Below are 15,959 nucleotides of genomic sequence, written 5' to 3'. Positions count from 1 at the left end.
TTTTTACCAATGCACAAGTATGCCTGAAGTTTGGCAGGTTTCTCTTTATGGTGGGTTTTTTCCATCTTGGAGTGGAAATGGGACTTCACATGGGCCCTGGGCTTGGCACTCAAGTAGTCTCAGGAAGACCAGCTTAAAGTCCTGTTCCTGATTTTTAAAGAGAAATGCTTCTAACAGTCAACTATTGAGAATAATGTTTGTTTTAGTTTAAAAAAAAAAAAGATTAAGGAGGTTCTTTCCTGTTCCCAATTTACTAATCCTAAAAGGCTGTGGTACATATACACAATTGAATATTACTCAGCCATTAAAAAGAATACATTTGAATCAGTTCTAATGAGGTGGATGAAACTGGAGCCTATTATACAGAGTGAAGTAAGCCAGAAAGAAAAACACCAATACAGTATACTAATGCACATATATGGAATTTAGAAAGATGGTAACGATAACCCTGTATGCGAGACAGCAAAAGAGACACAGATGTATAGAACAGTCTTTTGGACTCTGTGGGAGAGGGCGAAGGTGGGAGGATATGGGAGAATGGCATTGAAACATGTAAAATATCATATGTGAAACAAATCGCCAGTCCAGGTTTGATGCATGATACAGGGTGCTCGGGGCTGGTGCACTGGGATGATCCAGAGGGATGGGATGGGGAGGGAGGTGGGACGGGGGTTCAGGATGGGGAACACGTGTACACTCATGGCAGATTCAAATCAATGTATGGCAAAACCAATACAATATTGTAAAGTAAAATAAATAATTAAAAAATCATGAACAGGAACTGAATTACATTGAATTTTCTACTGATATTTTTCTTCTTTAATCTGTTAATTTGTTTGGTTACATATATGAACTTTCTAACATGAAACCATCCTAGCTTGGACACGTTATATTATTTTTTTTTATATATCATTAAATTTCATTTGCTAATACATTGTTGAGAATTCTTACATGTACATCCTTGAATGAAATAAAACAAATTTCTTCTCATATTTTTGTTATGTGGCTCATAATGGCCTTAAAGAGAGAATTCCCATTAATTTGGCCTTAAATAAAGAAATGGAATTTTAAAGTCTTTGGAAACCTACATACATGTAAGCTGGAGAACTTCAGAATTAGCTGCAATTTCTAACCCCTCCTGGTCTTCAAATTTAAAAATATAGATTCTGTGGTTTCATGAAAGATTTTGGATTTTTAATAAGCACCTCAAATGCTATTGATAAAGATGATCCATTGACCATGCTTTGAAAGACACAACCCTGGTATGAAGACCTCCTGGCTTCCATCTGCTCTCACGGCAGTTAAGAAATAGAGTTGGTGGAGTTTCCAGTTAGTGAAAGAGTGGTAGAACTGGAGAGGCTAAAAGCCCTTGCTTTCCATTAGTGTTACTCTTATAAGAGGAACACAGTGCACCCAGGACAGTCCTATTCTAGTATAATTAGTAATTATTCCCCCTTTCGCTTTAAAAATGTCCCAATTGGGTGTGTTTTATCTCTCCTGTTCGAAGTTTTCATGTTAGTCCCTTCTTTTTTTATGGTAAGACAGGTCTGAGACTGGCTCAGGCTTGGATGGAAGATTAGACCTTCCCCATTTCAATGCCTTCTCCCAGTTCTGAAGGCTAAATAAAAAGCAGATTTTGTCTTGTGCCTTCAGAGAACAATGTATGTCTAAGACAGGGCTAAAGATCCTTGCATTTCACATCATTCAGACCATTCACCAGGTGCAGATTCTACAAAGGGATTTGAGCCAAAGCCCTAGCTACTGATATTACAAAAAATTTTCCATAAAAGTCCATTATAGTCATGGTGAGCTGATAGGAATTCTGAAGTTTGAACCACAGGGGGTTAAAAAAAAAAAGTCTATCACAACTAATGTATAATTTTAAAAAAATAAATAAATCTTAACTCCTACTTTTCCAATCTACTTAGGTGCCAATTGAGGAATAAAGCTAGTCTGACGGACACTAGCTATTTAAAATGTCTAATTTCTAATGCCATTTCTCTTATGATTCTTTTCCTTGAAAAGACAAGGTCTCTATCCTTTATTTAAACAAACGTTCACAACAAGCCTGTATATTTTCAGAAATCCAATTTACATGCTAAAAATTCATAACTGACTATTCTTACTCTCCCAAAGAACAATATAAAGCAGGTATTCAACATAGGTTATTTCTAAGACTTTTATACTATACTAGTCTTTTCAATTATCATATTAACAATATTAAAATAAGTATAGTGGCAGCATCTTATGTAAAAGACCTGCAGTTTTACTCATACTTGGAACAAATTTCTGGAAAACCTAAATAATTAAATGCATCTAAAATACTGATAAATATTTCCTATATCTACATTATCTGGATTTGAAAACCCTCTCAAGTTTCAACGTACTTATCTAAAGTGTCAACTGTTCCTTTGCAATTATCTCATCACTTTTTCCTTCTTTACCATTTCTTTGGAATTACACCACCACCTCATTACCACCATCACAACAATAGCAGCAGCTATGGGCTGGCATGCAGGATGTGACAGGTGCTGCTGAATTAACTTATTTGATCCTTACAGTAATCTTTTGAGAAAAGAAATACTCCTAACTATACAGATGAGAAAACAAACACAGAGAGGATAAGTTAGTAAGTGGTGGCACAGTTATTTGAAACAAAGCAGTCATCACAGCCTTTCCTAAGAATTGCCTTTCACAAATTACCTCACACTTTCAAAAATCTGCTTCCTGGCTACACAATCTCATCTCTCTTCTTTTTAAAATTCACTCAACATAATGAGGTTAGTGACCACTGTCATGAAAACACTGCCAGGCTTAATAATCTGTTTTACCTAAAAATCAGTTACAAAACATAGAGCAAATGGTAAAACCAGGTGTTCAAGATTCTTTTCAATTTGGACCCATCCTCTCTTTCTGTCCTCATTCTCTGTTTAGCCCATCACTGGAACACTAAGGTAAAGGTGATCAGGACTACATGCTTATTTTCCTCGCAGGGCTTGGAACATGACATGTGTCAAAACTATTTGCTAATTAATGACAAAAAGTCTTTAAGGTTTTTCTCCTATTAGCTGTAGGTTACTGAAATGCTAGGGTCCAAAAATCACTGCACAAGGTGAGTTTAAGCCAAAAAGTTGGCTTAACACTCAACATTTGAAAAACTAAGATCATGGCGTCTGGTCCCATTACTTCATGGCAAATATATGGGGAAACAATGGAAACAGTGAGACTTTATTTTATGGGGCTCCAAAATCACTGCAGATGGTGATTGCAACCATGAAATTAAAAGAGGCTTGCTCCTTGGAAGAAAAGCTATACCAATCTAGATAGCTAATTTAAAAAGCAGAGACATTACTTTGCAAACAAGGTCCATCTAGTCAAAGCTATGGTTTTTCCAGTAGTCATGTACGGATGTGAGAGTTGGACTATAAAGAAAGCTGAGTGCTGAAGAATTGATGCTTTTGAACTGTGGTGTTGGAGAAGACTCTTGAGAGTCCCTTGGACTGCAAGGAGATCCAACCAGTCCATCCTAAAGGAAATCAGTCCTGAATATTCATTGGAAGGACTGATACTGAAGGTGAAACTCCGAATACTTTGGCCACTTGATATGAAAAACTGACTCATTTGAAAAGACCCTGATGCTGGGAAAGACTGAAGGCATGAGGAGAAAGGAAGACAGAGGATGAGATGGTGGGATGGCATCACAGATTCAATGGACATGAGTTTGAGCATGCTCCAGGAGTTGGTGATGGACAGGGAGGTCTGGAGTGCTGCAGTCCATGGGGTCACAGAGTCAGACGACACAACTGATGACTGAATTGAACGGAGGGTTCATGGTATTCACAGAGAGATTTCTTAAGTAAATTCCTTTTGAATAGTAAGATAATATTGTTTAAAAATACCAACAATTCACCCATGACAAAATAAGGCACTTTAGAACAATTAAACCAGGCAGTTTTTTCTCTTCACTTTAGCAAAAAAGTAGCAACTGGTGGTTACATCCAACAGTGTGATTTAAAAAAAAAAGGATTCTTAGTATTAGCATGAATTTTATTACTAACCTGTTGAGGAATAATGGTATCTCTATAGCTTGGTAAAATTTTCAGGGTGACACTTCCACTAATATTTTTCAGTAATTCTTGTAATTCCTTTGGGTTGTTTCCAACTTCATGGCCATTGACTTCTTTAATGATATCTCCCACATGAAGCAGACCCTGACGGTCTATCATCCCTCCATGGAGGATTCGGGCGATTACCAGATCATTATTTTCAACCCTAAATGTTACACCCTGAAGAAAATAAGGAATGGAATTACTGATTTTTGGTTGTTAGGAATAAATTGTAAATATTCCCGACTATGTATATATAAGAAAATAATTCTAAAAATAAGTGAGTAAATCATTCCTACTTTTCCCATGTTCACTTGTAACTCAATACTCCAATCTCATTAAACCATGTACAATTGTGACAACATACACCATCCCTTAAAAAAGGGGCTTCCACGGCAAGAGTAACCTTGAAAATTAAACATATCTTAGGCTGCATTCCACAAGATATGAGGAAGCTCAAAGGAGCAAGCAATGTATTTGTGCATTCTGATGGCCTTGCTCCTGGTGTTTTCTCACTTCACTGTTCTCATAGTCAGAGCCCCGAAATGCCATGTTAGCATGAAACTGTAAACATTTACTTACAGAGTCCTACCAATGTTTTCAATTTTTAATAACAAGGTTCTTCTGCATTTTGCTACTATATATAATTAGTAAGCAACCTCAATTCATTTCTTCAAAGGGTATAGGAAAAAAAGTTATCCTCTGAAATTTTTTCTACTCACAGGCAAACTTCTTCTCTCCTCTATTTCAGTTTAATTTTGGTTTAATTCTGCATGCTAAATCAAGTTGAGAGTATCACCTGTGTATTTTATACACAAGCCAAAAAAGACTGATGAAACAAACATGAGTAAAGTTTTCATAAAGATAAAAATTATGAAAGAAAAAAATGAGATAGAGTAGTGACTCAGTCACGAGTATGTAAGATTTCAGCTTTAAGAAGGCACCGACTGATCAACTCACCAGTGGTTCCCCAGCCCTTTTGTGAATACCAAGAATACGAATGGCATCTACTGGTAATAACTGATTATTGATAGAAGAATTATTCATTTCCGGGCTTGATGGAGGTGACTCGTAACACTTTGATGCCACAATATCATGGGCCTCCAAGAGTGACTAGAAGGATTCAAAACAGCCTGTGGTTATTGATTACAGATGGAATAAGTTATTAAAAGTAGCAGCTCATTATCCCAATAGAGTACTAAAAATTTCCAAGGCATTAATTGGTAATTTTTAGTCATTTCATGAAAATAGTATAAAAGACTGAAGAAAAATTACAAAGAAAAAACTCACAAATTCATATATTAAGGATTATTCCTATAAATTATGGAAGCTACTTAAATCACTAATCTAGGCTGCTTAGTTTTTACCCTATACACTCTTCTTAGGCAATATTACCCATTCCTGTGACTTGAACCACTACTGAGAACTCCCTTGATCCAGATCTCTCTCATTAGCTTCAGACTCATATATTAAAAATCTGCCCACAACTGGCCAAGAGTCATGATAATTTGAAAAATCAAAACAAAACATAGGATTATATACAACCGAAACATAATGAATTAATGAAAACTCCGTAAGTCCACAATGCTACTTAAAAACAGGACTGAAAAAAATCTCATTTGTTACCATTTGAGATTGCCCTTTTAAACTGTTAAAATTGGCAAAGGGAAGAAGCTGGCATTTCCCTAACTTTTCAGTTGGAAATGCACTGTAGGTTAACTAAACAGCTCAGCTGATGAGGAAAAACTCTATATAAGAAGACCAGCTAAGAATGGGAAAATTTGAAAAATGTCATTTTGCAACCTCTAATGAAAATATTGAGTCAGGCAAGGATTATTAATTTGAACTCATCAGTAACTACATGGTTGAAAGGAAACAGCATTTGTATAATGCCAGAATAATAACACACTAGATTACTTCTTAGTGGAAAGGCTTTCAAGGGTAGGATTTGGCTGTCATTGCCCTTGATTAAGGGACTAATCTCAGCATGAAGAGTGATGGGGCAACGTATGGCTGAACCCCTTCACTATTCACTTGAAACTATTACAACATTGTTTGTTAATTGGCTAGGACAGAGGAGTCTGGGGGGCTATAGTCCATGGGGTCACAGAGAGTCGGACACAACTACATGACTAACACACTCACCCCCAACACAAAATTAAAAGTTTAAAAAAAAAATTTTCAATTCAGAAAAAAAGAAGAGTGATGGGCCAACCAGATATTATACATCATCTGATGCAGATTAATTTACCTTGTATCACCTGAGTGTGAGCTAAGTTGCTTTAGTCGTGTCCAACTCTCTGTGACCCTATGGACTATAGCCCACCAAGGCTCTCCTGTCCACGGGATTCTCCAGCAAGAATACTGGAGTGGGTTGCTAGGCCTTCTCCAGGCCATCTTCCAGACCCAGTGATTGAATCTGTGTTTCTGAAGTGTTCTGCACTGCAGGCGGGTTCTTTACCACTAGTGCCACCTAGGAAGCCCAAGATGCATCCTAGTTTCAAATATAACTTAAGCCATCTTTTAGGTAAAACTTCTGTTTATAAGAAATAGGATAACTAAACAACATAGCAGGAAAGCACACAAGTAAATCCAAGGAGTGGATTCTGCAGGATAATGGCCTGGTCTGGTCTCTCTAGTAGGTCAACATCATAATCAAGGGAGAAAGGGATGGTCTAACTAATGCCACATATGGACCTAATTTGAAAATTCATACATACAAACCAGCTGTAAAGAGTATTTTTGTGTAAAATGCACTGCGTGTTACAGAGGTCTATTGAAATGGAAAAGTGGAAGTCAATGGCTGAAAAAAGGGTAAATTACAAAACAGCTTATGCAAAATGATTGCAGTCAGTAAAGAAAAAAATACATATGTATATTTATGAATAGAAAAAATATGGAGAAATATGCACCATGGTAGTATAGTGGTGATTTGGGTAATAAAAATGCAATGTCTTAATTTCTGCATTTTTACTTGCTGCTATTTCACAAGTTTATATATATTTTTTAGACCTCATATAAATTTATGCATTAAATTTCATACTTACATAAAAAATATAGCATGCTTGCAAAGTTCTACCAGATGCATTCTTCTAAGATACCACAAACTTAACATGGCCAGTTACTTTAACATGAGCATGACCAAAATAGCCCTCCCAGAGTGTTCTTTATCTCAGTAGATGCCATCAATTGTTTGTCAGAAATCCTGTCCTTATCAACTTCCCAGATTTCTCTTCTGTGGCTGTCACATGTACTCACTCACTAAGCCCTATTGATTTTACAGCTTAAAACTTGAAAATCCTCACATTTCCCACTATCTATGCTGCCATCGCAACTTCTCACCTTGGCACAAAACCATATAGCTCCACTATCTGACCTCTCCCTGTTTAATAACCTCCCCCACCCCTATCCCTTCCCAAGGTTCCCAATGTCCTCTGGATAAAGTTCAAATATCTTAGTATGCATTTAAGGCCTCAATTAACTGGCCCCTGCATAACGGTGTCTCTGACATGTGTTTCTGTTTTTTGTACTTAAGATATAGATTTATGTTGGAACCATCTCACTATACATTTACATAATTTTTGCAGTAACATGGTTAGAGAGTCATGGAAAATCTTGAGGAAAAGCATAGGGGTGCTGCCATTTGATTTTTAATGCTAAGATTTGCAGTGACAAGCAGGTGACACTTTATTCTTCTATCTCACGACCATTTATTGAACAGTCCATTCTTTCTCCACTAAAATATAGTGTTTCATAAATCAAGCTGCCATTTGTCGGAGGATGTATTTCTGGGGTTTCTCTTCTCTTCAGGTAATCTATTTTTCTAATACTGCCCCAATACCAAACTGTCTTAATTATAGATTTCTAAGAAATCTCCACTTCCCTTTCTCTCTTCTGAAACTGATTCGTCTTTGGTAAACTGATTAACTCTTCACCTACACAGACAAATGCTTAAGTTGAATTTATCTTTTGTCCCTGGGGAAAGTATGTCATTGTTTCTATCCCCTACAGCTCTCTCTTGTTCTAAGGTCATCAGCTGCAACCCAGTCTTAGAAGCAATACTGAAAAGGCATATCATTGGTCATAAGAAGGGCTGGGAAACAGTGGTATTAAGGAAGAAAAATCCACTATCACCACGAGAAACGTGTCCCAAGCATGTGGTCTGATGGTGAAATAGGTTTGTTGTTTTTTTTTAATTACACAAAGAAAAACCCATTCTAATGCATTTCTTTGACAGACACTGTACATTTGTATAGTAAGTGTATCTGTTTATGTAGCATAAGCATATGAGGATATTAAAACATCTAAGTTGTAATTTGCAACAAATGGCCCTAAATCTTTCAAAAACTTCATCTTAAACAGAAACTACTAAAAGAATATTTTGGGAATACAGGGGACTTGGAAAGAAGAGAATAGAGAAAGTTTACCTGGAAGTGAGGCTCTTTGAGTATACCAACCAGTTCTGCCACATTTTCATCCACATTTATTAGAGGGGTGATATCTTCGAGAATTTCATTGACTAATTCCAAGTTATTATCACTGACAGCTTCTAGTTTTGAATCTTCTAGCCTCTCATGAGCCTGAAAAAATACCAGTATATTAAAATAATAACACATACTGCTTTGCTCAGACTGTGGTTTTCTTCTTGAAAACTTTTGAAAGTTTTAAAAGATATTACTTGATGGTTTGATCTACTGAAATTGAACCTTTCAATCAGAGGTAACATACAGATTTCATAGTAAATGTTATCATGCAATTAGCAGCACTTTAAAGGAATACCTCCAAAGAAAAAATTTTAAGTCATATGAAATACACCGTAAGAAGAAATTATAATTGTTATGAAACAAAATTGTCAAAAAGACCAAGTGTAATTTAAATAGAGCAATGAGTTTCTATTAGATTTAGATATGAAAAATGTTAAGATGACTAGGGAATGCCACTAAGAGCGAGAACAGGTACCTCTATAATTTTCTTAAAGCGTAACAGAAGCCTGATAAAGAGAGGATGATGAGATCATTTAACATATATCATGGAATGATTATAACCACTGAGAAAAAAACACAACTACTTAACTCACAAGACAAGTTGGAAATACTGTTTTTTTATTTAATTTATTCATTTATTTTTTTGCTAGGCTAGGTCTATCGGTGCTGTGCACATGCTTCCTTCAGTTGCAGAGAGTGGGGGCTACTCTCTAGTTGCAAGGGTTTCTCAGCACAGTGGCCTCTCCTGCTGTGGAGCACAGGCTTCAGTAGTTGTGGCATATGGGCTTCAGAGCGCAGGCTCGTTAGTTGTGGCACACAGGCTCAGTTGCCCTGTGGCATGTGGGATCCTCCCCGACTAGGGATCCAACTAGTGTCTCTCACACTGTAAGGTAAATTCTGAACCACTGGACCAGCAGGGAAACCTTTGCTAATTGTTTTAATATAAATATTTGTTGTTTAAAAAAAAATCTAATTTAGCATGATTAATCTTGCAAATAGTCTTAATACTCTAATGATAGTATATGAAAGCTTAAAAAAGGAAGAAAAGAACTTGAACATTTATTGAGGGCTTTTGTTTTGTGCCAGTAAATATATTCTAAGTTCAGTATCAGAGTGTGCATGTGTGTAGTCAGCTAAGGTAGGTATGTTGTTACCATCCTCACCTTACAGACACAGACCCTGATGATGCAAAATGAGATAAAGTGACTGCCTGAGTTCACACTACTGGTAAGCAACTAAGTGAGGTAGTCCAACATCATCAAACTTGAGCTCTTAACTATTAAATCTTATTCAACTTTTTGATTATACAGTAAGCTACCCTATGGCACCCCACTCCAGTACTCTTGCCTGGAAAACTCCATGGACGGAGGAGCCTGGTAGGCTACAGTCCATGGGGTTGCTAAGAGTTGGAAACGACTGAGCAACTTCACTTTCACTCTTCACTTTCATGCACTGGAGAAGGAAATGGCAACCCACTCTAGTGTTCTTGCCTTGAGAATCCCAGGGACGGGGAAGCCTGGTTGGGCTGCTGTCTATGGGGTTGCACAGAGTCGGACACGACTGAAGCGACTTAGCAGCAGCAGCACCCTATCATCATCTTACAGTTAATTAATCGAAAATATTATACATTATTATCAATCATTTAAAAGTATGACATATGCTCTCACTGACTTAGTTGAGTTGTTACTTCTTAGCATAGCTCTTTCAGTGTCAGTTCAGTTCAGTTCAGTCTCTCAGTCGTGTCCAACTCCTCACGACCCCATGAATTGCAGCACACCAGGCCTCCCTGTCCATCACCAACTCCCGGAGTTCACTCAGACTCACGTCCATCGAGTCAGTGATGCCATCCAGCCATCTCATCCTCTGTCATCCCCTTCTCCTCCTGCCCCCAATCCCTCCCAGCATCAGAGTCTTTTCCAATGAGTCAACTCTTTGCATGAGGTGGCCAAAGTACTGGAGCTTCAGCTTTAGCATCATTCCTTCCAAAGAAATCCCAGGGCTGATCTCCTTTAGAATGGACTGGTGGGATCTCCTTGCATTCCAAGGGACTCTCAAGAGTCTTCTCCAACACCACAGTTCAAAAGCATCAATTCTTCAGCGCTCACCTTTCTTCATAGTCCAACTCTCACATCCACACATGACCACAGGAAAAACCATAGCCTTGACTAGATGGACCTTTGTTGACAAAGTAATGTCTCTGCTTTTGAATATGCTGTCTAGGTTGGTCATAACTTTCCTTCCAAGGAGTAAGCGTCTTTTCATTTCTTGGCTGCAGTCACCATCTGCAGTGATTTTGGAGCCCAGAAAAATAAAGTCTGACACTGTTTCCACTGTTTCTCCATCTATTTCCCATGAAGTGATGAGACCAGATGCTATGATCTTCATTTTCTGAATGTTGAGCTTTAAGCCAACTTTTTCACTCTCCTCTTTCACTTTCATCAAGAGGCTTTTGAGTTCCTCTTCACTTTCTGCCATAAGGGTGGTGTCATATCTGAGGTTATTGATATTTCTCCCGGCAATCTTGATTCCAGCTTGTGCTTCTTCCAGCCCAGCGTTTCTCATGATGTACTCTGCATATAAGTTAAGTAAGCAGGGTGATAATATACAGCCTTGACGTACTCCTTTTCCTATTTGGAACCAGTATGTTCTGTGTCCGGTTCTAATTGTTGCTTCCTGACCTGCATACAAATTTCTCAAGAGGCAGGTCAGGTGGTCTGGTATTCCCATTTCTTTCAGAATTTTCCATAGTTGATTGTGATCCACACAGTCAAAGGCTTTGGCATAGTCAATAATGCAGAAATAGATGTTTTTCTGGAACTCTCTTGCTTTTTCCATGATCCAGTGGATGTTGGCAATTTGATCTCTGGTTCCTCTGCCTTTTCTAAAACCAGCTTGAACATCAGGAAGTTCACGGTTCATGTATTGCTGAAGCCTGGCTTGGAGAATTTTAAGCATTACTTTACTAGCGTGTGAGATGAGTGTTGCTGCTGCTGCTGTTGCGTCACTTCAGTCGTGTCCGACTCTGTGCGACCTCATAGACGGCAGCCCACCAGGCTCCCCCGTCCCTGGGATTCTCCAGGCAAGAACACTGGAGTGGGTTGCCATTTCCTTCTCCAATGCATGAAAGTGAAAAGTGAAAGTGAAGTCGCTCCGTTGTGCCCGACTCTTAGCGACCCCATGGACTGCAGCCTACCAGGCTCCTCCATCCATGTGATTTTCCAGGCAAGAGTACTGGAGTGGGGTGCTAGATGTGCTAAATTATACTTCTATGGTTCAAGAAGACCACCCACAGTGTCAATCTCCATTCTTTTGCTCAAAGAGCTATATGAATTACCTGTTGCTCCAGGGAACAGATGATGACTGGCTTAAAATTTTCAGGTACTAAGCCAATATATTTTCTATAATATCCTATGTTACTTAAGACTTTTTGATTAAATTGAAGTCTTTGCAAAAAGTAGAAGAACAGGAAAGATCATTGGCTTGAAAACTCTAATACCTTTCCCTTCCTTTCTATCTTGATCAACCTTATTGTTCCTAAACTGTGCGAGAACAGGAGGGAATGTGGAAAGACTACCAGCAAAAGAGAAAGAGGAAGTCAAGTAGAGGGCAAAACTATGCTATAAAAACAAACATACCTGAAGGTGTCTGCACATCAACCCTACAGAGATTGCTTCTATGGTAGGAAAAAATTGTCACTACACAACACATAAAACCTCAGAGAAAGAAAACATTTTTTTAAGTGAAACTGCAGATATAATTAATACAGAAAATCAATTTCTGAAATATAGTTGGGTTCAATTAAGATAAACTTTAGTATTTCCAAGAAAGCAACTATAGGTCAATATTTGTTAATATGTAAACTTTATAAGTTCTAGTATAATGTGAAAGAAGTTGAGACCTCAAGTCAAAATTTATTTAGCAGTTTTCAAAAGGCAAGTCAGGGAAGCCTGGTGTGCTGCAGTCCATGGGGTCACAAAGAGTTGGACACGACTGAACTGACTGACTGACGAGGCAAGTACAAACTTGAATTTAACTAATCAAACAGGCTTCCCAGGTGGCACTAGAGGTAAGGAACCCACCTGTCAATGCAGGAGACTTAAGAGATGTGGGTTTGATCCCTGAGTCAGGAAGATCCCCTGGAGGAGGACACGGCAATCTACTCCAGTAATCTTGCCTGGAGAAGCTCATGGACAGAAGGGCCTAGAGGACTATGGTCCATAGGATCACCAAGGGTCAGACACTACTGAAGTGATGCAGCACACACAATCAAACAAAAGAGACAAAGGAAATACTGAAAACTTACCGGAGAGACAGAAATGAATCATATGCTATTTGAATAAATGTGTCTTGTTTCCTTTAAGAAAAAGGATTATTAGAAACCTAACACAACTCAATAGAAATATATTTCTCCTGCCACAAGCACTTGGAAGAACATGCCGTAACTGACTTTGTAGAATACTTGGAGTTGATACAAATATAGCCTAGCCCTCTTGTATGTCTAGTTCTAAGAATCCTATTCACCACCGCACCTTAGAAAAATGAGCTGCAGGGAAGAAAAAGTTCTTTCAAAACTTCTGGGTATTTTGCACAAGCACAGTTCATCCATGCTGGTAAACAAAATTTTTAACAAGTTATGCAGTGTACATAAAGTGACAAATGCTATTATCTAGTAATGATAATGCTGTAATTATTACGTGTAGTAACCTTATCTTTCTCTGTTAAAAACAAAAATACTATATATTGTTTCTTCTTAGAACATGGCTAAGTATACAGTAGTTGCTAATTAACTACTTCTTTAAAAAGTGATTAAATAAAAAGGAGATAAGACTGACTGTGGTCAATAGACATCTCTTATTCTAGAGATTTTTGAACTAAGACAAACAGCAATCCACAAATAGTCAAAAAATAGGTAAAAATTTGAGCAGAAAGTAGAAATGAGACAAAAGAGAATGGAGAATTCAATTTTTACTTTGCTACTACATACATATCAAAAAAGATATGTTTTGTTGAAAAAAATGGATGAAATAAGTATAACTAAATTAGAATTGAATTATCTAATGAGTAATCTAGTGAACCAAAAAAAGCTCAAATTCTTAGATTAGATAAACTGTATCTCACGGTACTCAGGGAGGTGAGCCACTCTGAAAGATACCTGTAGAATTAGAAGAACCAAAGAGATGTCAAAAAACTAAAAATGAGAATCTTTACAAAAAATATTCACAAAATAAATCTTCACAAAAAAGGAAATTCAAATACTTCTTAAACATATGAAAAGATACACAACTTCCTTCATAAGAAAAATGCAACTAAAACTATACTGAAATATTAATTTCTTTATGAGACTGGCAAAGATAAATTCTTTTGTCATCCTTCTTATTTAACTTATATGCAGAGTACATCATGAGAAACGCTGGGCTGGAAGAAGCACAAGCTGGAATCAAGATTGCTGGGAGAAAGATCAATAACCTCAGATATGCAGATGACACCACCCTTATGGCAGAAAGTGAAGAGGAACTCAAAAGCCTCTTGATGAAAGTGAAAGAGGAGAGTGAAAAAGTTGGCTTAAAGCTCAACATTCAGAAAACAAAGATCATGGCATCTCGTCCCATCACTTCATGGGAAATAGATGGAGAAACAGTGGAAACAGTGTCAGACTTTATGTGTTTGGGCTCCAAAATCACTGCAGATGGTGACTGCAGCCATGAAATTAAAAGACACTTACTCCTTGGAATGAAAGTTATGACCAACCTAGACAGCATATTCAAAAGCAGAGACATTACTTTGCCAACAAAGGTCTGGCTAGTCAAGGCTATGGTTTTTCCTGTGGTCATGTGTGGATGTGAGAGTTGGACTGTGAAGAAAGGTGAGCGCTGAAGAATTGATGCTTTTAAACTGTGGTGTTGGAGAAGACTCTTGAGAGTCCCTTGGACTGCAAGGAGATCCCACCAGTCCATTCTAAAGGAGATCAGCCCTGGGATTTCTTTGGAAGGAATGATGCTAAAGCTGAAACTCCAGTACTTTGGCCACCTCATGCGAAGAGTTGACTCATTGGAAAAGACTCTGATGCTGGGAGGGATTGGGGGCAGGAGGAAAAGGGGATGACAGAGGATGAGATGGCTGGATGGCATCACTGACTCGATGGACGTGAGTCTGAGTGAACTCCAGGAGTTGGTGATGGACAGCGAGGCCTGGCGTGCTGCGATTCATGGGGTCGTAAAGAGTCGGACACAACTCAGCGACTGAACTGAACTGACTGATTATGTTGTTGAGAATATGTCAGAAGACATGTACTCTCACACATTTTTTTTTTCTTTTTCTGGTGGGAGCACACTAGTGAGCAGTATGACTATAACAACCAAAATCACACAATTCTTTCAACATTTTTCCTAGAGATACACACACAGGTGTAAAATAACATGTAGCAAGACTGCATAATACAGCATGACATAAGTAAAAAAGCCATCTAAATATTTATCAGAAGTTTGACTAAATTTTTTTGATATACTCAATACAATGGAATATTATGCCACTTTTAAAGAGAACAAAGGTTCTCTGAAGATATTGATATGAATATGTAAAAAATAAATCAAGGTTTAGAATGCAGAATACAGACCCACAGGTACTATTATATTCAATAGTAAATATTATTGTATTTAACACATAGTTTTCCCCTAAGATTGGAAACAAGAACGTCTGCTCTCATCACTGTATTCAACATTTGTACTCAATCTCCTAGAATGACAATTAGTCCAGAAAAAATAAAAATAAAAAAGAACGCATGTGTATAAATGAGTCCCTCTGTTGTCCAGCAGAAATTAACACAACACTGTAAATCAATTATAATTCAATTAAAATAAATAAAAAGGCCAATGAAGAAAGTTCCCAAAAAAAGAAATAAAAGGCATTCAGATTAGAAAGAAAGAAGTAAAACTATCTTTATTCATAGATTTGTATTGAGACAATCCTAAGGAATCCACTAAAAAACTACTGGAACCAATATACAAGTTAAGCAAGATTGCAGGATAGAAGATTAATGTACAAAAATCAATATACTATATACTAAAAATGAACAATCTGAAAAGAAAATTAAGAAAATAATTCAATTCACAATAGCACTGAAAAGAGTAAAATACTTAAAGTAATTTTAATGAAAGTGAAAACTCACTCTGAAAACTGTAAAACATTGTTGAAAGAAATAAAGACTTAAATGAAAAATCACTTCATGTTCATGGATCTAAAAACTTTGTTGTTTTTAAGATGTTGCTCTTAAGATGGTAATACTCTCTTAGAATGATCAATACAATGTCTACTGGAATCCCAGAAGTTTCTTTGTAGAAACTGACATACTGATTCTAAAATTTGTATGGAA

The 15,959-nt window shown here is 37.3% G+C and overlaps 1 protein-coding gene across 6 annotated transcripts in view; it reads right to left on the bottom strand.

Moving 5' to 3' along the window:
* Nucleotides 1–15,959, bottom strand: part of PALS2 (protein associated with LIN7 2, MAGUK p55 family member) — a 135,056-nt gene that overhangs the window by 34,946 nt on the left and 84,151 nt on the right. For all 6 annotated transcript variants that reach the window (XM_070369442.1, XM_070369440.1, XM_070369441.1 and 3 more), the window contains exons 3-5: nt 8,534–8,686; nt 5,067–5,219; nt 4,059–4,286 (exon numbers count right to left, since the gene is read on the bottom strand). In XM_070369442.1, the coding sequence (XP_070225543.1) occupies nt 4,059–4,286; nt 5,067–5,219; nt 8,534–8,686 (534 nt within the window). The remainder of the gene's footprint in view (nt 1–4,058; nt 4,287–5,066; nt 5,220–8,533; nt 8,687–15,959) is intronic.

This window comes from Bos mutus, chromosome 4, assembly GCF_027580195.1.
Source record: "Bos mutus isolate GX-2022 chromosome 4, NWIPB_WYAK_1.1, whole genome shotgun sequence".
NCBI lineage: Eukaryota > Metazoa > Chordata > Mammalia > Artiodactyla > Bovidae > Bos > Bos mutus.
The sequence above is the reverse complement of the archived record's forward strand: the minus strand, read 5'-3'. Positions and strand labels throughout refer to the sequence as shown.